The sequence below is a fragment of the Peromyscus maniculatus genome, chromosome 2 (assembly GCF_049852395.1).
Source record: "Peromyscus maniculatus bairdii isolate BWxNUB_F1_BW_parent chromosome 2, HU_Pman_BW_mat_3.1, whole genome shotgun sequence".
NCBI lineage: Eukaryota > Metazoa > Chordata > Mammalia > Rodentia > Cricetidae > Peromyscus > Peromyscus maniculatus.
The window spans coordinates 154946213-154962915 of record NC_134853.1 but is presented as its reverse complement, the minus strand read 5'-3'; the positions used below and the strand labels follow the sequence as shown (position 1 = coordinate 154962915).

The following is a 16703-nucleotide window of genomic DNA, read 5'->3' as shown; positions in this document are numbered from 1 at the left end:
CACCTCTCTACCAGATGAGCCATCTCACTGGTTCAATCTTAAAATTTAAAAAGTGAAATGCAGGCCAGGTGTGGTGGCATGCTCCTTTAATTCCATCACTCCAGAGGCAGAGATAGAGAGAGGCAGCTAAATCTCTGTAATTGAGGCCAGCCAGGTCTACATAGCAAACTCAAGGCCTGCCAAGGCTAAAGATTATCTCAAAAAACAAAAAACAAAAAACAACAACAAAAAAAAAAAAAAGTAAAATGTTTGCTGTCTAGGGAAATGGCTCAGTAAGTAGGTAAGAGTACTTGTTGTGAAAGCAAGAGAACCTAAGTTCAAATCCCCAGCACCCACATAAAAAGTGAAATGGAATGGAAAATAAGATGAATCATTTGTAATAAATCAAAGTATGGTTTTATTCAATTCTTTCAGATTATATATAAAGTCTTCTGTTTCCCAGATTGTCCCTGAGTTAGTTCTGCTGACAAACTCCTAACCTCCGAGTTCAAGGAGTACAAGCATGCACTTGGATGCATGACTCCAGTGATTTAAGTATGTGGACTTGTGATACCAAATGTTCTTTTCAATCAACTGCATAAATTCAATTAGAAATTCTTAAATATTACATAGACAGGTCAACAGAAAGAAATGAGAACTCTCTTCTCCCTAATCCTAAAGTTATTGAAAGAAAAAGCTTTCACTTGAGGGCTAGAGATTAAAGGCTCTGGCAAAAACCAAGGTTCGATTAAGACAAAGTGAAAAAGAAATTCCATGAAATCAAGAATACTTAAGACACGTGTTCAGTCCAACCACTATTAAAGCAGAAAGGAAGCAATTTAGATATAGTAGATTTTAATTCTTTGGGGGGGACGATACATATTTATAAATAATACAACAATTCCCACAAACCGACTTCTCAATCATTTTTGTTTTACCTGTGACTTTACTGAACTCTTCCAGAATGTTTTCTTTTGTCTTATTCTTTGGAATGGATCCAACAAAAAGTCTGTTATTTGCCACAGAAATGCACACTCCCAGGTGTTTACCAGGGCGAATTTCATAGCTGTCACACTGCAAAGAAGAAAAGAACCAGAGACCCCCAAACCACCCCAGACTGAGGACAACTGATATAAATCTAAAGAGCCCCACAATTTAAGATCACTCACTCACCAAGCTCCTGAAAGCTTGCCAAAACATGAGTGCGTATTTTAAACTTGTTACAATCTCCAGTTATAGCTTGGTTTTGTAACCTCTACTGTTCATCCATATAATAAGGGCTCAAAAAAAAAAATATTCATTCTAACGTTGAATATTTCTTTTTCTTTTTTGAGGGGGGGATTGAGACAGGGTTTCTCTATGTAGCCCTGGCTGTCCTTGAACTCAGATATTCATCTGCCTCTCTCTACCTCCCAAGTGCTGGGATTAAAGGCGTGCACCACCACTACCTGGCTACATATTTCAATTTTATCTACCTTAAAAAATCTTTTCCAGAGAATTTCAGAAGGAATACCTGAAACTATTCAGAGTCCTTGAGGATAAAATAGATATACATAAGCAACAGCCAAAACAATAATATGTAAAAAAGGAACAATTAGGATTAATCAATGCCAAAGAAACTTACAGGAGTTTCACACTGTATACAAACCTCAATTCTAAATAAAGTTGTAAACTACCAAAACACTTTCAAAACTTTATGAAGACAATAAAAAATGTTTTATCTGAGCTCACTATAGTGACATATTCTTTAATAAATTTTAGTTTATATTTTAACATTACTTACCATTAGTTTACTAAAAAAGATGATTAAAAAAGTCACCCATAGCTGGGCGGCAGTGGTGCACACCTTTAATCCCAGCACTCAGGAGTCAGAGACAGGCGGATCTCTGTGAGTTGGAGGACAGCCTGGTCTATAGAGCAAGATCCAGGACAGGCACCAAAACTACACAGAGAAACCCTGTGCTCCAAAGGCAGGAACTGTCTGCTGCTTGGCATATGCCCTCAGATGCTTGGCAAGAGTCTGCCTGGAAACACTGACACTGCTCCTTTCACAGACTGAGAGAGTCACCTGCACACAGTAGGAACACAAGCCATCCATAAAACCTACTGCTGCTCTAACAAGTACAAGATGGAAATAGCCCGGGAGAAAAAGACAACTATAGAAGGCTATTACAAAAAAAAAAGGAGATTTAGAATACATTTAAAAAAAAAAAAGAAAAAAAATACATTTTTTAAAACTGTACTGCTAGATTGTGACAAAAATAAAACATATTCACACCGTTTCCTAAACCAAGTCCTAAAAAAGTCACTGTCATCCAGTTATGTTCTGCAAAACCATCTCAGCCTCCATGATACTGAGTGCCAAGCCTAAAGTCTAACAGCAAGAACTGACATTGTTTTTATCTAAAAGAAAAATCTGAATTGGCTTGATATTAAATAAAAAAAAAAAAACCTGCTGAATTTTTTGGTGCTAACCAATCTGTTAAATTAGAATTACAATCAGAAAAAATAAAGCAAAGATTACATACCAACTCAGTCAATATAAAGATACTAAGAGCAGTAACTAAAGAAAATGAAACCATGTTAACTGCAAATGTTTTTGAAGTGAAGTTTATTCTCTCAAATGGTAAGTTCCTGGACAGTGGATATTTATCACATACCAGTTTAACTGCTTCTTGGGCTGCTTCCTTTCCACAGAAGGTAATAAATGCATATCCTCTATTTTGACCAGAGAGCGGATCCATCATGAGGCGCAGATCCCAGATAGGACCAGCCTTTTCAAAAAGGGGTACCAACTCATCCTCATATAAGTCTCTTGGGATCTTACCTACAAAGACCTGAAATAAAATGTCCTTGTTAGAATCCAAATGTAAGCATTTCATTTTAGGGTCAGAGGCAGAATTCCTGTCTTGTCAGTGTATAAAAAGCATAAGGTACTTAAGGTAGAATGAACACAATTTGAATCTGGTTTAGATTAAATATGAACTCTTTTATTATAATCTTGAAGTCAGGTAAGCATGGTAGCACACACCCTTAATCCCAGCACTCAGGAGGCAGAAGCAGGTGGATGTCTATAAGTTCAAGACCAGCCTTGTCTACACAGCTAGTTCCAGCCCAACTAAGATTACATAGTATGACCCTGTCTCAAAAAATTAATATAAAGCCAGGCAGTGGTGGTACACACCTTTAATCCCAATGCTGCAAGGCAGAGGCAGGCAGATCTCTGTGAGTTCAAGGCCAGCCTGGTCTACAGAGGAGTTCCAGGACAGCCAAGGCTGTTACACAGAGAAATCTTGTCTCCAAAAAACAAACAAACAAACAAACAAACAAATAAATAAATAAATAAATAAACACCTGGACATGGTGGCATACATCTTTAATCCCAGTACCCGAGAGGCAGAAGCAGGAGGATCTTTGTGACTTAGAGGGCAGCCTGGTCTACAAAGCAAATTCTAGGACAGCCAAGACTACAGAGAAACCCTGCCTCAAAAAACAAAAACAAAAATTAAATAAAACAAACACAAAAAAGCCTAGTGCTATCAACAAAAAGTTAAGTACATAAATAAAATGCAAACTGGTAGCCACACCAAAAATTTTAAAATTGCCTTGTCTCCAAAATCTCTGTCAATTACAGGCCAGCTTGGTCTATGCAGTGAGATAGTGTTTAGAAGAAAGAAGAAAGAACAGCTAATCTGTGCCTTCATAGAAATACAACATTCATTTTGTTTGTTTACTGAGACAGGATTATAACTGCCCTGGCTGTCCTGAGACTCCCTGTATAGACCAGGCTGGCCTCGAACTCACAAAGATCAGACTGCCTCTAACTCCCAAGTGCTCGGATTAAAGGCATATGAACCACCACCCTGGCTAACACTCATCACTTTCATATAACAATAATTTAATAAGAAAGTGACCAGGCTTTCACTGAGTTCTCTTAATACTAAAATCTTCATTATTTAAAAAACAATCTTTATAGTTTTCAAAAAACTCTTGTCTTCAGTCTACTCCGTTATAAGGAAATTATTTGAAAATGAGGCATTACTATGTTGCCCAGGCCAGCTTCCAACTTCTGTGCTTAGATGACCCTCCTCCTTCAGCCTCCTTCCTAAGTACCTACCATGCTTGGCAAACACGTTTAATTTTAAGGTATGAAAACAATTCTTTTTTACCATTTAAGTAAGTGGCATTTTTTTAATTATAAACAAAGAAAAAAATAAAATTACAAAGCTCAGCTATAAAATAATAACATTAAAGTAAAAATAAATCAGCATTTACATAAAAATTTTCAAGTTTCTCCAACATTAACATTAAAACAACTTTTTGCTGTTGTCTTTTTGTTTTTCCAGACAGGGTTTCTGTGTAGCCCTGGTAGCTCTGGTGGCCCTGGAACTCTCTTTGCAGGCCACACTGACCTCCAACTCACCTACCTCTGCCTCCCGAGTACTGGGTTTAAAGATGTGTACCATATGCCCAGCTCTAAAACAATCTTTTGATATAACATTTATAAGCTGCAAATATGAAACAGCAAATTAATATTTACATGAGAGAAATTTTCTAGTGAAAAACTCATCTACCTCAATACTTTAAATTCAGAACAATGACCCAAACCACAGATAATGAATAAAGTAACAAAAGCACTCTGAAAGGACTGGGTATATATAGCTCAATGATAGAATGCCTCTTTCGAACAAGTAAGACCCTAGGTTCAATCCCTAGCACTACAAATAAGAAAAGTAGAAAAATCATTATTAATGGTCAGGTATTGTGGCACAGGCCTTTAATCCTGCCTAGCCTGTAATTTTGCCCAGAGACCCTGGCTATTTTCAAAAAGAGGGTGTGGGGGGGGGGGAGAGGCAGCCCAAAGGCTATAGCCTTCCATTTCAATGAAGAGTGGTGCAAAGTCAGAAAAGAGTGCCATCTTAGGTTAAACCATGCTTAGAACTTTTTTCAAGATGTGTTGGGCAGGAAAATGACTAGGTATGATTTACATTCTAAGGGAAGCATACTGATAATGGTAGAAAATGAACAAGCCCATCAGGCAGGGTTAACAGGACAATCCGGGCAAGCTACAATTGTGGCTTAATTTAGAGACAGGTGACCAATTCAAATCTATACTTCTAGTTACTTGGAACAAGTATTCTAATTAGTGAGCCAATTTCCTCATTTTCCAACCACACATTCAAGGTTCAACTTCTATGATAGCAGAGAGTCCATATAATCTTTCCCCCCCTTATTCTAAATAAGCTCTTATGTGCTCACTATGTAAGCTAAGAATGACATAGAATTCTTGATCCTTTTGCCTCCATCTCCCAAGTGCAGGGATCACAGGCCTGTGCCATCATACCTGCCAACTACATATCCCTTTTTTGTCATATATATATGGGTGTTTTGCCTGCATATATGTCTGTTACCCAAAAAGGCCAGGAAAGGATATCTGATTCCTTGGACTAGAGTAAGCATCTATGTGGATGCTGGGAGTCAAGTCTGGGTCCTCTATAAGAGCAGCAAGTGCTCTTAATCACAGAGCCATCTCTTTAGGCCCCCACCCCACCCCAGGAACAGGATTTCTATGTGTAGCCGTGGCTGTCCTGGAGCTTGCTCCATAGACCAGGCTAGCTTCGAACTCACAGAAATCTACCTGCCTCTGCCTCTGCCTCACAAGTGCTAGAATTAAAAGTATGCACCACCAGCACCCAGCCCTCTCCCTCTTTTTTAAGGCAGGGTCCCATGTGTATCAGGACTGGTCCTCAACTCAATGTGCAGCAGAAGATGGCTGTGAACTTCAGATCCTTCTCTGTCCTGGTGCTGCAATGACAAGCATACACCACCATGTTTGCTTTATGCACTACTGTGCACCAAACACAAGGATCACGCATGGAGGCAAGCACTGTACCAACTGAATTACATTCTTAGCTATAATCCATTGGAAGGATACTACAAATTAAACCTAGAGCCTCACACACAGTAGCCAAGTACCTGTAAGAACTGTATCTCTAACCCATGCTTAGAGCATTTTTATATGAATTTACTTGTATTTGTGGATTTCAAAATCATACTGGTGTAGGAGGCTGGGAATATGGCTAAAGGCAGAGAATGTGGTCTAGTTAACACATACAGAATTATCTAGGAAGGTCAATGCCCAGGAGGGGGAGGTTCTAGAAGGTGAAAGTAACTTTTGTTCTATCTTCCAATTATTATAATAAAATGGTGCTTGATAATTATATCGTTCATGATTCATGATTTCTTCCTACTAGTAGAAATAGAGATAAAGCAAAAATCAGTGATACTCTGAAAATATTTACTGCACAGCTGCAGGTATTTATTTACACTACTTTGTTAACATTTATGGCCATTATTTTTAGAACGAGACAAGCTTGTTTCACTAAGCTAAACTAAAATAAAAATATATATTAAAAAAGAAATAATTTGCCGGGCGTGGTGCGCACGCCTTTAATCCCAGCACTCGGGAGGCAGAGGCAGGCGGATCTTTGTGAGTTCGAGGCCAGCCTGGGCTACCAAGTGAGCTCCAGGAAAGGCGCAAAGCTACACAGAGAAACCCTGTCTCGAAAAAACCAAAAAAAAAAAAAAAAAAAAAGAAATAATTTAGGAGTTGGTTAATAAATCAGTCAACAGAAAAGAATATAAAAACAAGCAATTTATTCTCTAATAATAGTAAAAGTTCATTCAACCTGTGCTGGGCATTAGCCAACTCCCCATCTCTAAGTTTACTAATGCAAAAATATTTTCTCCCCATCCATAATGCAGGACTTTCAAAGTCATATACTTGCAAGTCTCTTAAACCTACAAGCTCTGTAAAAACATTAATAAAACGAAGAATGACCCACCATTTCTTTTCTGGATAGATGGCTCAATAGTTACAAACACTTGGTACTCTTGCAAAGAACCCAAGTTCATTCCTAGCACCCACAACACAAGCTCACAACACCTTGCACCTCCAGTTCCAGAAATTGATGCCTCTACATATATGTAAAAATTCAACCTTTTTTAAAAATATATGGTGGGAAGCAACTGAGGAAGCACCTAACATTAATCTCTGGCCTCAATAAACATGCTGAATGGTATAACAGTGAAGACTACTTTTAAACTGTGCTATCCTCTTGGAAGTGTTTCAGGATACCTTAAGAATGAGGAAAATATGGAGCAGTTGATTCCACTTTTAATCCCGTTTTCTTGTATGTGTTTATAAGAGAAAAAAAAAATTCTAACCGGGCGGTGGTGGCGCACGCCTCTAATCCCAGCACTCAGGAGGCAGAGGCAGGTGGATCTCTGTGAGTTCGAGACCAGCCTAGGCTACAGAGTGAGTTCCAGGAAAGACACCAAAGCTACACAGAGAAACCCTGTCTCGAAAAACCAAAAAAAAAAAAAAAATTCTAATGTTAAGAACAAACTCTAAGCCACAAATGAGGATACAGTCTCAGTCACACAACAAATGTAAAAACACAGCCTGAGGTACATGAGACCCTTCCCTCAAACAAGTAAAAACAATATTAAAACTAGTGGGGAAAAAAAACCACTGGGAGTTCAAAAAGTGGATCACAATCTCTCTCTCTCTCTCTCTCTCTCTCTCTCTCTCTCTCTCTCTCTCTCTCTCTTTTTTCCTGTGGTGTTAGGATAGAACCTAAAGCCTTAAACATATTAAGTAAGGACTCTACCACTAACTATTATCTCCTCCCTCTCTCCATTTATTTATTTGTTTGTTTCTTGAAGCAGGATCTATATAGCCCTGGCTGGCCTCAAAACCTACAGTGACCCACCTGCCCCAAGAACTGGGATTACAAGTGTAAGCCGCCTCACCAACCACACCAGCCCTAGCCTCTTTTCCCTTCTATTTTGAGATATGGTTTTGCTAATTGCCCAAACAGGCTTGAACTTGAGACTTTCCTGTCTCTACTTCCCAAGTAGGCTTGAATTACAGGCTTGAGCCACCAGGCCCAAATGAACCACATTTCTACATTGCTTTAAAAGTATATAAATAAACCAGGTGGTGGTGGTGCACACCTTTAATCTCAGCACTCAGAAGGCAGAGACAGGCAGATCTCTGTGAGTTTCAGGCCAGCCTGGTCTACAGAGTGAGATCCAGGACAACCAAGGCTGTAAAAACTGAGAAACTCGTCTCAAAAAATCAAGATGAAGGATAGAGCGGGGCATAGTAGTGCACACTTTTGATCCCAGCACTCGGGAGGCAGAGGCAGATAGATCTCTGTGAGTTTGAGACCAACCTAGTCTACATATGAGTTCCAGTACAGCCAAGCTATGTAGAGAGGCCCTATCTTTAAAAAAAAAAAAAAAAAAGAGAGACAGACAGAAAAGATGAAGGGTGGGTGGGGGGCTGGTGAGAGGCTCAGTGGGTAGAAGCACTTGCTGCACAGAACCTGACGACCTGAATTCCATTATTAGGACCCACATGGTATAAGGAGAGAAACAATTCCCACAAGTTGTCCTCTGATCTACGCATGTACACTGTGACATGTACATACATAAATGCAATTAAAATTACTTATTAAAAAGTGAAGGATGAGGCCAGGCATTGGTTGCTCATGTCTTTAATCCCAGCACTTGAGAAGCAGAGGCAGACAGATGGATCTGAGTTCGAGACCAGCTAGTCTACAAAGGGAGTTCCAAGACAGCCAGGATCATATAGAAAAATGTCCCCAAACCACCACCACCTCCCTGCCCAAAAAAATAGTGAAGGATGGAGAAAGCTGTTAACAAGAGGTCAAGAGAGAAACAAGACCAAAATATTACTTATTTGTATCCCATGTTTCACTGAGGATACATGTTTCTGTAAAGAACCTAGATGCCTCAGAATCCCAATTCCAACCCTACTGATAATCACAATTTTATTCTTTTATTACATTTATATTGGGGATGGGAGTACACACCATGGCACACATGTTAATGTCAGAAGACAACTTTCAGGAGTTGGTTCTCTCCTTCCATCATGTGTCCTGGAGGTCCAACTCAGGTCATCAGCCATGGCAATTAGCACCTTAATCCACTGAGTCCTCTAACAGGCTCACATTATATGATTTTAAGACAGTCAAACTAATATGCAGATGGTTTTAGTGTTTCTAAACCCAAAAATGCTTAGAATCTCTTTTACTATCAAACATTAAGAAAGAGAATATTAACTATTATAACATGATAATGAAGGTCAAAGAACAAAAGGCACTGAGCATACTATACTAAGAGAATAAAATAGGTACGGGAGCAGTGAGCTGGCTCAGCAAGTAAAGGTACTCCCACATGAGCCTGGGGACCTAAGCTGAATCCTCAAACCCAGGTAAGGGCGGAAAGAAAGAACCAACTCCACAAAGTTGTCCTCTAATCCCCCCACACACATCTACACATCAGACATACACACACTTTTTTCTTTAGAGTAACGCTAACTACAGTCATCTTAGCTTATCCATTCACAAACAAAAAAATTATGATATTTGGTTTTGGTCATCTGAAAAGTAAGCTTTAGCTTTTATGATCATACAATTTCTAACAGTATAAAGACATCACTGTCTCCTTAAAAACTGTTCATATAGGAGAGTAAATTTTTAATTTCTTATAACTCTAACAGACAACCTAAACACTTAACTCTAACAATGATAATATTCCCCAAATAATGAGCAGACACCATGACTAAGAAGTTACCCTTATTCTCCTCAGCTCCATCATGTTGTTTATTTAAGAAATTCCTACAAACAAGGAAAGGTAGCACATGCCTGTAATCACAGTATCTGAGAGGCCAGACAGCAAGTTCAAGCCTGGACTATATGAGATCCAGCAAAATACCTCAGAAGGGGGCTGGAGAGATGGCTCAGAGGTTAAGAGCACTGACTGCTCTTCCAGAGGTCCTGAGTTCAATTCCCAGCAACCACATGATGGCTCACAACCATCTGTAATGAGATCTGGTACCCTCTTCTGGCCTGCAGTCATATATGCTGTATATATAATAAATAAATCTTTAAAAAAAAAAATACCTCAGAAGATTAATGTACTTGCCACACAAGTCTGATGATCTGAGTTCAATCCCCAGAACTGACAGTAGAAGGAACAGGCTCCCAAAAGCAGTTCTCTGACCTCCACCTCCACAGACCTGTATGTACTCTTTTTTTTTTTTTTTTTTTTTTTTTTTTTTTTTTTTTTTTTTTTGGTTTTTCGAGACAGGGTTTCTCTGTGTAGCTTTGCGCCTTTCCTGGAACTCACTTGGTAGCCCAGGCTGGCCTCGAACTCACAGAGATCCGCCTGGCTCTGCCTCCCGAGTGCTGGGATTAAAGGCGTGCGCCACCACCGCCCGGCCCTGTATGTACTCTTACACACATATCCTACATCACACCACTCACACCCAAGTGTGATATATTCTCTCTCTCTCTCTCTCTCTCTCTCTCTCTCTCTCTCTCACACACACACACACACACACACACACACACACACACACAAATCTTTCATCAAATACTGTGTACAGTGTGTTCCTGGCACTATGCTAAATACTAAATATAGACAATGGAGACATCAAATCAGAAAACAGTCCCTGCTGTAACAGGTTATTTTTTGTTGCCTAGTTTCTCCATTTAAAAGATCAGAGAATGCTACAATTAAAAGCACATGGACTAGGGCTGTAGGATGTGGCAGGAACCCAATGAGCAGGGTGCTTACCTAGCACACAAGAACCCTGGGTTGGCTCCTGCATAAACTTGCACTGCATAAACCTGGTATGGAGTAAACTTGTCACCCCAGCACTCCAGCAGTATGAGCAAGAGAGAAACTTGTACAAAAGCCTAAGAGTCTCTTCTTTAGTCACGTATGAACCAATATGCTCAACTCTTTTTCTCTGATTCTACAACTACACCTTCCCTTGTGGAATTCCCCCCCATTTACAATGTTTCTCATTAACTACTAAATGCATTTTACGTGTTAAGAGAAAGCAAAGAGTAATGACAAGCACAGTTTACAAAGTACTGACATTACAAAACAAAAATGGAGCCAGACATGATGGCTCACCCCAGCACTACAACCCCTGTATTTGGGAGGCACACAGAATTGCCAATTGTTCAAGGCCAGCCTGGTCTACATAGAGCACTTTAGGCCAGGAAGGGTTACATATAAGCTGTCTTAAAAATAAACATGAGCTGAGGACACTGGCATATGCCCATAACTGCAACACTCCCAAGGGGGGCTTGCAAGTTCAAGACCAGTCTGGGCTACACACTAAGATACCATTTCAAATAAAAGGTCTGTCTGAGTCAAGAGCATAGAACAGTGGTAGAACACATGTTCAGAATGCATGAGGCCCCAAACTCAAATGTCTAGCACCAAAAAAAAAAAAAAACTTCAACTACTTCTCCCTTTAGCAGTAAGCTCCAAGAATTCTTATCTGTTATTTCTTAATTTTAAAAAGTATCAAGCTGTGCTTGGAGGCGCACACTTTTAATCCCAGCACGTGGTTGCAGAGGCAGGCAGATCTCTGTGAGCTCAAGGCCAGCACAGTCTACAAAGCAAGTTCCAAGACAGTCAGGGCTGTTACACAGAGAAACCCTGTCTCAAAAAGCAAAAACAAAAACAAAAAGTATCTATACCAAGATTATCCTTGCTAACAATGACACAGAGTGCACATAAATATCACCAATATAACACTAGCCACTTTGAAAGGAATGAAGTACTTTACCCACATCATACACTAGATAATACAGTTAATAGATTGGAAAGATTTTTGGCAAAGGAATAAGAACACTTACCTCTGTTCCAATTCCAGGTTGCACACCCGAGTACACATTGTCTGGTGGAGGACCACCATACTTCCTCTGTCCTGTGGTTACATCCAGAGTATAACCAGTCCTCTCAAGCAAGGCCTAAACATAATTACACATCTGTTATACTTGAAACTATAAACACACACAAATCAATACACTAGTCTTTTCTAAACGTTACTGTAACATTTTCTGAAATGTATTTAATGGTTAGATTAAAAGCGGGCAAATATAGCTCAGTTGATAAAGGTATTTATCTAGCTAGCTTGAGGCCCTGGGTTCTATCCGGTTCTATCCCCAGTGTAACATAAAAACCTGGTATGGGGTCTGGCTGTGGCGGTCCATGCCTTTAATCCCAGCACTCAGGAGGCAGAGAGAGGAAAGCTAATCTCTGTGAGTTCAAGGAAAGCCTGGTCTACAAGGGGAAGTTCTAGAGTAGCTAGGAATGTTACACAGAGAAACTGTGTCCTGAAAAACAAAACGGAACAAAACAAAACAAAAAGAAGGGCTAGAAAAATAGCTTAGCAGTTAAAAGAGTTTACTGGTCTTGCAGAGGACCACAGTTTAATTCCCAGCAACCAGGTAAAATATCTCATAATTAACTATCTTTAACTCCAGGTCCAGTGTCCAATACCCTCTCCTGGCTTCCTTGGGCACTGTAGTCATGTGCACAAACCTACACTCAGATACACACCTATACATATTAAAAACAACAATAAAATATCTATAAGGGGGTGGCCAGAGAGATGGCTTTGTAATAAAGAGCACCTGCTGGTCTTGTAGAAGACCTAGGTTTGATTCCCAGCACACACAGCGGCTCATAACTGTCCTTAACTCCAGTTCCATTTGTTTTTTTGCATATTCTTACTATAACACAAGCTCCAGAAAAACTGGACAATCTCACAATATAGACTCTAAATTTGGCAACTACCAAATAAATACTCAGATTTCAAAAGAAGAAACCTTACTATTTCTTGATTATCATCCTATCTCATTAACATTAGTTAAGAGAAGTCAGAGAAAATATGTCCTTGGGCTGAAGAGAGGGGCTGAGCACTGACTACTCTTTCAGAGGTCCTGAGTTCAATTCCTAATAACCACATGGTGGCTCACAACCACCTGTAATGAGATCTGATGCCATCTTCTGGCCTGCAAAGACACATACAGACAGAATACTGTATACATAATAAATAAATAAAGCTAAAAAAAAAAAAAAAGAAAAGAAAATATGCCCTTAGCCTGGCAGTGGCAGCACATACTTTTAATCCCAGCACTCGGGAGGCAGAGTCAGGCCGATCTCTGTAAGTTCAAGGTTAGCCTGGTCTACAGAGCGAGATCCAGGACAGGCATCAAAACTATATAGAGAAACCCTGTCTCAACCCCCCACACACACAAAAAAAGAAAGAAAATATGCCCTTACCCTCAAAAAGCATGCACTATATATAGATAGCATTCACATGGAAGTCCTATAGAACATCTTTTGTTGGCAAACAAAATATGCAATCAAGCCGAGAAGTGGTGGCACACGCCTTTAATCCCAGCACTCTGGAGGCAGAGGCAGGTGGATCTCTGAGTTCGAGGCCAGCCTGAGCTACAGAGTAAGTTCCAGGAAAGGCGCCAAAGCTACACAGAGAAACTCTGTCTCAAAGAACCAAAAAAAAAAAAAAAAAAAAAAAAAAAACCCTGCAATCTGTAATCTACCAAGAAAGAGAAGAGCTTTGCACGTAAGGTTTTTAATTGCACAATAAAACCACATTTATGTGTATTAGGTTTAGTTAACCCTGGGATTCCACAGGGATAGACATCTTGGGCCTTCCATTTTTCTACCTTTGACTCAAAGCCTTTAAACACAAATATATATGTAATAGCAACATAACCAAGTATACATATTATACAAATAACATACAAGTTAGCAACTGTACTGGTTGGTTTGTCAACTTGACACAACCTAGGTATATCTGGGAAGGAATCTTAACTGATAAAAATGCCTCTATAAAACTGCCTGGCAAGTCTCTGGGGTATTTTCTTGATTAACTAATCCTGATATAGGAGGGCCCAGTACACTGGAGGCAGTGCCACCTTGGGCAGGTGGTCTGGGGTATATAAGAAAACAAATTGGGCAAACTATGGGAAGCAAGCCAATAAGAAGGATTCTTCTATGGTCTCTGCATCAATTCCTGCTTCCAGGTTCCTGCCTTGAGTTCCTGCTCTGACTTTCCTCAGTGATAAATTGTAATAGGGAAGTGTAAGATGAAATAAATCTTATCCTTCCAAAATTGCTTTTGATCATAGTGTTTTATCATAACAATAGATACACTTAACTAAGACAAAAATATACAATAATATTTCTATAATATACCCATTACTAAAATAGCCAGCTACTCAACTATTCAGAGAATGTAAATTTTTAAACTATTACCTCAAACCAGAAATGGGGGCAGTAAAAGAAAGGCTTTTATTAGGGATGTGAAAAATGGGGATACACAAAGAAAGATCCTCTTCAAAACAGAGAGGGTACTCAAGAAGCCAAAGTCTTTAAGGGCTGGGGGTTTTAAGGGTCTTTGAGAGGTCTTTCTCCCCCAATTTAAGGTTGGTCAGCCAAACAGAGTTTTTATATAGTAGTCTGGAATTTTTAAAAAGAATGGGACTAGGTCATTTTACAAATGATGAGGAGAAAAGTATAAAGGTACTTTACAAAATTAGTTATACCTAAACATAAACCACCTGAACAAACAACGACAATATTCAATACCATTCCAATTAAATCTGGGAGTACAGACCAGGATAGAGCACTTGCTTAGTTAGCATGTGTGAGGCTCTGGGTCAGACCCCCAGGGCTAGGGTTGGGGGGTAATCTTTGCAACATCAACAATACCCATTTAATTAGGTCTTTCAGGAAAAGCCTATTTGCCTTTCAAAGCAGTTATCTAAATAATAATAATAATAATGACTGGGGAGGGTGGACACTTTACATATGAATCCACTGAATCTTCACAACTCCAGGAGGGAAGCACAACCATTACCACTTTATAAATAAACTGAGGTCAGGAGAAATTCAAAAGGAAAAAAGTTACAATACAATAGCTCTTTCCCAAGGGAAAAAGTCCCCGACATGATAGCTCAGGTCTATCATTTTAGCATTCAGGAGGCTGAGACAGGATCACCATGAATTTGGGACCAGCCTGGGATACATAGTGAGTACCATGCCAGCTTGAGATGCATAATGGGACCCTGTAGCAAACAAACAAAACATAAACAGTGCTTATCAAGAAAGTAATAAACATGCCCCTCGGTCAGAAAAGGAAGAGTCTGAATTAGGGCTTCTCATCAATGCTGTAGCCCCCCAGTTGCGTTTACCTTGATCTTTGCCTCATCTGGCCCTTTTGTGGACTCCTGCACCTTGCTGCCCTGTTTCTCTCTCTGCCTGTAGGTCTTCATAACTCCACATAAAAATGCACTTTTGTTCTAAAACATGCAAGCAATCCAAAAGGAAGAATTACCAGGAATCTCTGAAGGGTCAAATACACAATGAAATTTAATAATCATTCCATTCATTCAACAAATATTTTGATGAGTAGTCACCATGTACCAGAGGCTGGAGCAGACAACATTAAGACAGTGCCTCAGGGAGCTTACCTTCAACACTGGGAAAAAATGGTCTTCCATTTGTTAATATTTAATTAAAGCTGGACTATCTTTCCAAGATGTCTAAAAGTATTTCTCATACAAAAATAGATCAAATAACCCAAAAAATATTTTTTAAATGTAAGCAATTCAAACATATAAAACTTAACAGTAACACTAACCAAACCATGGCCTTAAGTTTTTGAAGAAACTTACTGTATAAGAAGGTGGGGGAGGCTTTTGCCTTGTGCTTATGCTTCTGAAACTCTTTGACACTGATCGTTTTTCCCGTAAGTTTTTCAAAGGAGAGATAGTCACAAACAAAGAAGACCACTTCCCCACAGGGAAAAAGGGGACGGCACAGTTCAACAGCTGCGGATCATCAACTGCTCAGAGGCATTTGCTAGTACTGACCTTACCTGAACATGAGATAAGTCACTTTCCTTGAACTGCTGTAGTACAGACAGAGCTCCTTCTTCATTAAATTCCCTGAGAGCATCAATTGCTCTTTCATCAAGATCGACATAAGCTACCAACCCTAAAAATCAAATTGAAAAGGGTTAACATTACTGCAATAAAAGGGGCAAGCTACACTGTCCTAGCAAGAGTTGTTACATTCAATACCATCTCTGACAAATTACATTCTCATTTAACTATATGCATATACAGTTATACAAATAAGATATAGGTAGTATAAATACAAATATCAAACATAAAATGTCAACTATAAACATGAATTTTTAACTTAAAAAAACTTAGGATCCTAAATTTTTTCCAACTCCCCAAACAGCAGTAAGTTCTGAAAGTCTGATACACATACTGTACTATAGATGAACCATTCATTTAAGGAATTCTGGTTTATATTAGAGTGGCAAGAATACACTATTTCTTCAGAATAAATATTCAAATTACAGGTTGTTATAATTGTTTACTATAGAAGAGGTAGGAGAAAATATGAGAACCAATTTTACTTAAATTCTTTCCACTCCAAAGGCATGTCAAAGGTTTTCCTTCCTTAGCACCAAAAATAAATTAAAATGTGTTTATCCAAGCATCTACTTTGCTGCAGTCAGAATGTGGAAAGGCATAATTTTAAATTATTCTACAAATGCAAGTGCAGCTTGCTAAATCAATTCTGAAGCCGTATTTTAAGCCAATCTTTTTCTTCTGAAGTAACAAGCTGAGACTTAAAAGATGCTGTGGCATTCACAACACTGTCAATAATGACAATCTCTTTCAAATGCCAGTAAAAATGTTACAAATTTTAAATAAAGTATGCAGAATATATATATATGCTGCATTCTACATATGTAGTCTACTTAATGACACAAAGAATAT

At 39.0% G+C, this 16703-nt stretch overlaps 1 protein-coding gene across 18 annotated transcripts in view; it reads right to left on the bottom strand.

Annotated features, from left to right (window-relative positions):
* Positions 1 to 16703, bottom strand: part of Hnrnpr (heterogeneous nuclear ribonucleoprotein R) — a 35388-nt gene that overhangs the window by 13630 nt on the left and 5055 nt on the right. For 5 of the 18 annotated variants that reach the window (XM_006980836.4, XM_006980837.4, XM_076565429.1 and 2 more), the window contains 5 exons: positions 15785 to 15903; positions 15099 to 15206; positions 11730 to 11843; positions 2640 to 2816; positions 918 to 1053 (listed from right to left, as the gene is read on the bottom strand). In XM_006980836.4, the coding sequence (XP_006980898.3) occupies positions 918 to 1053; positions 2640 to 2816; positions 11730 to 11843; positions 15099 to 15206; positions 15785 to 15903 (654 nt within the window). Of the gene's footprint in view, positions 1 to 917; positions 1054 to 2639; positions 2817 to 11729; positions 11844 to 15098; positions 15251 to 15779; positions 15904 to 16703 lie in introns of those variants that run through there. The other 13 variants (XM_076565417.1, XM_076565416.1, XM_076565425.1 and 10 more) reach the window with 7 other exon arrangements.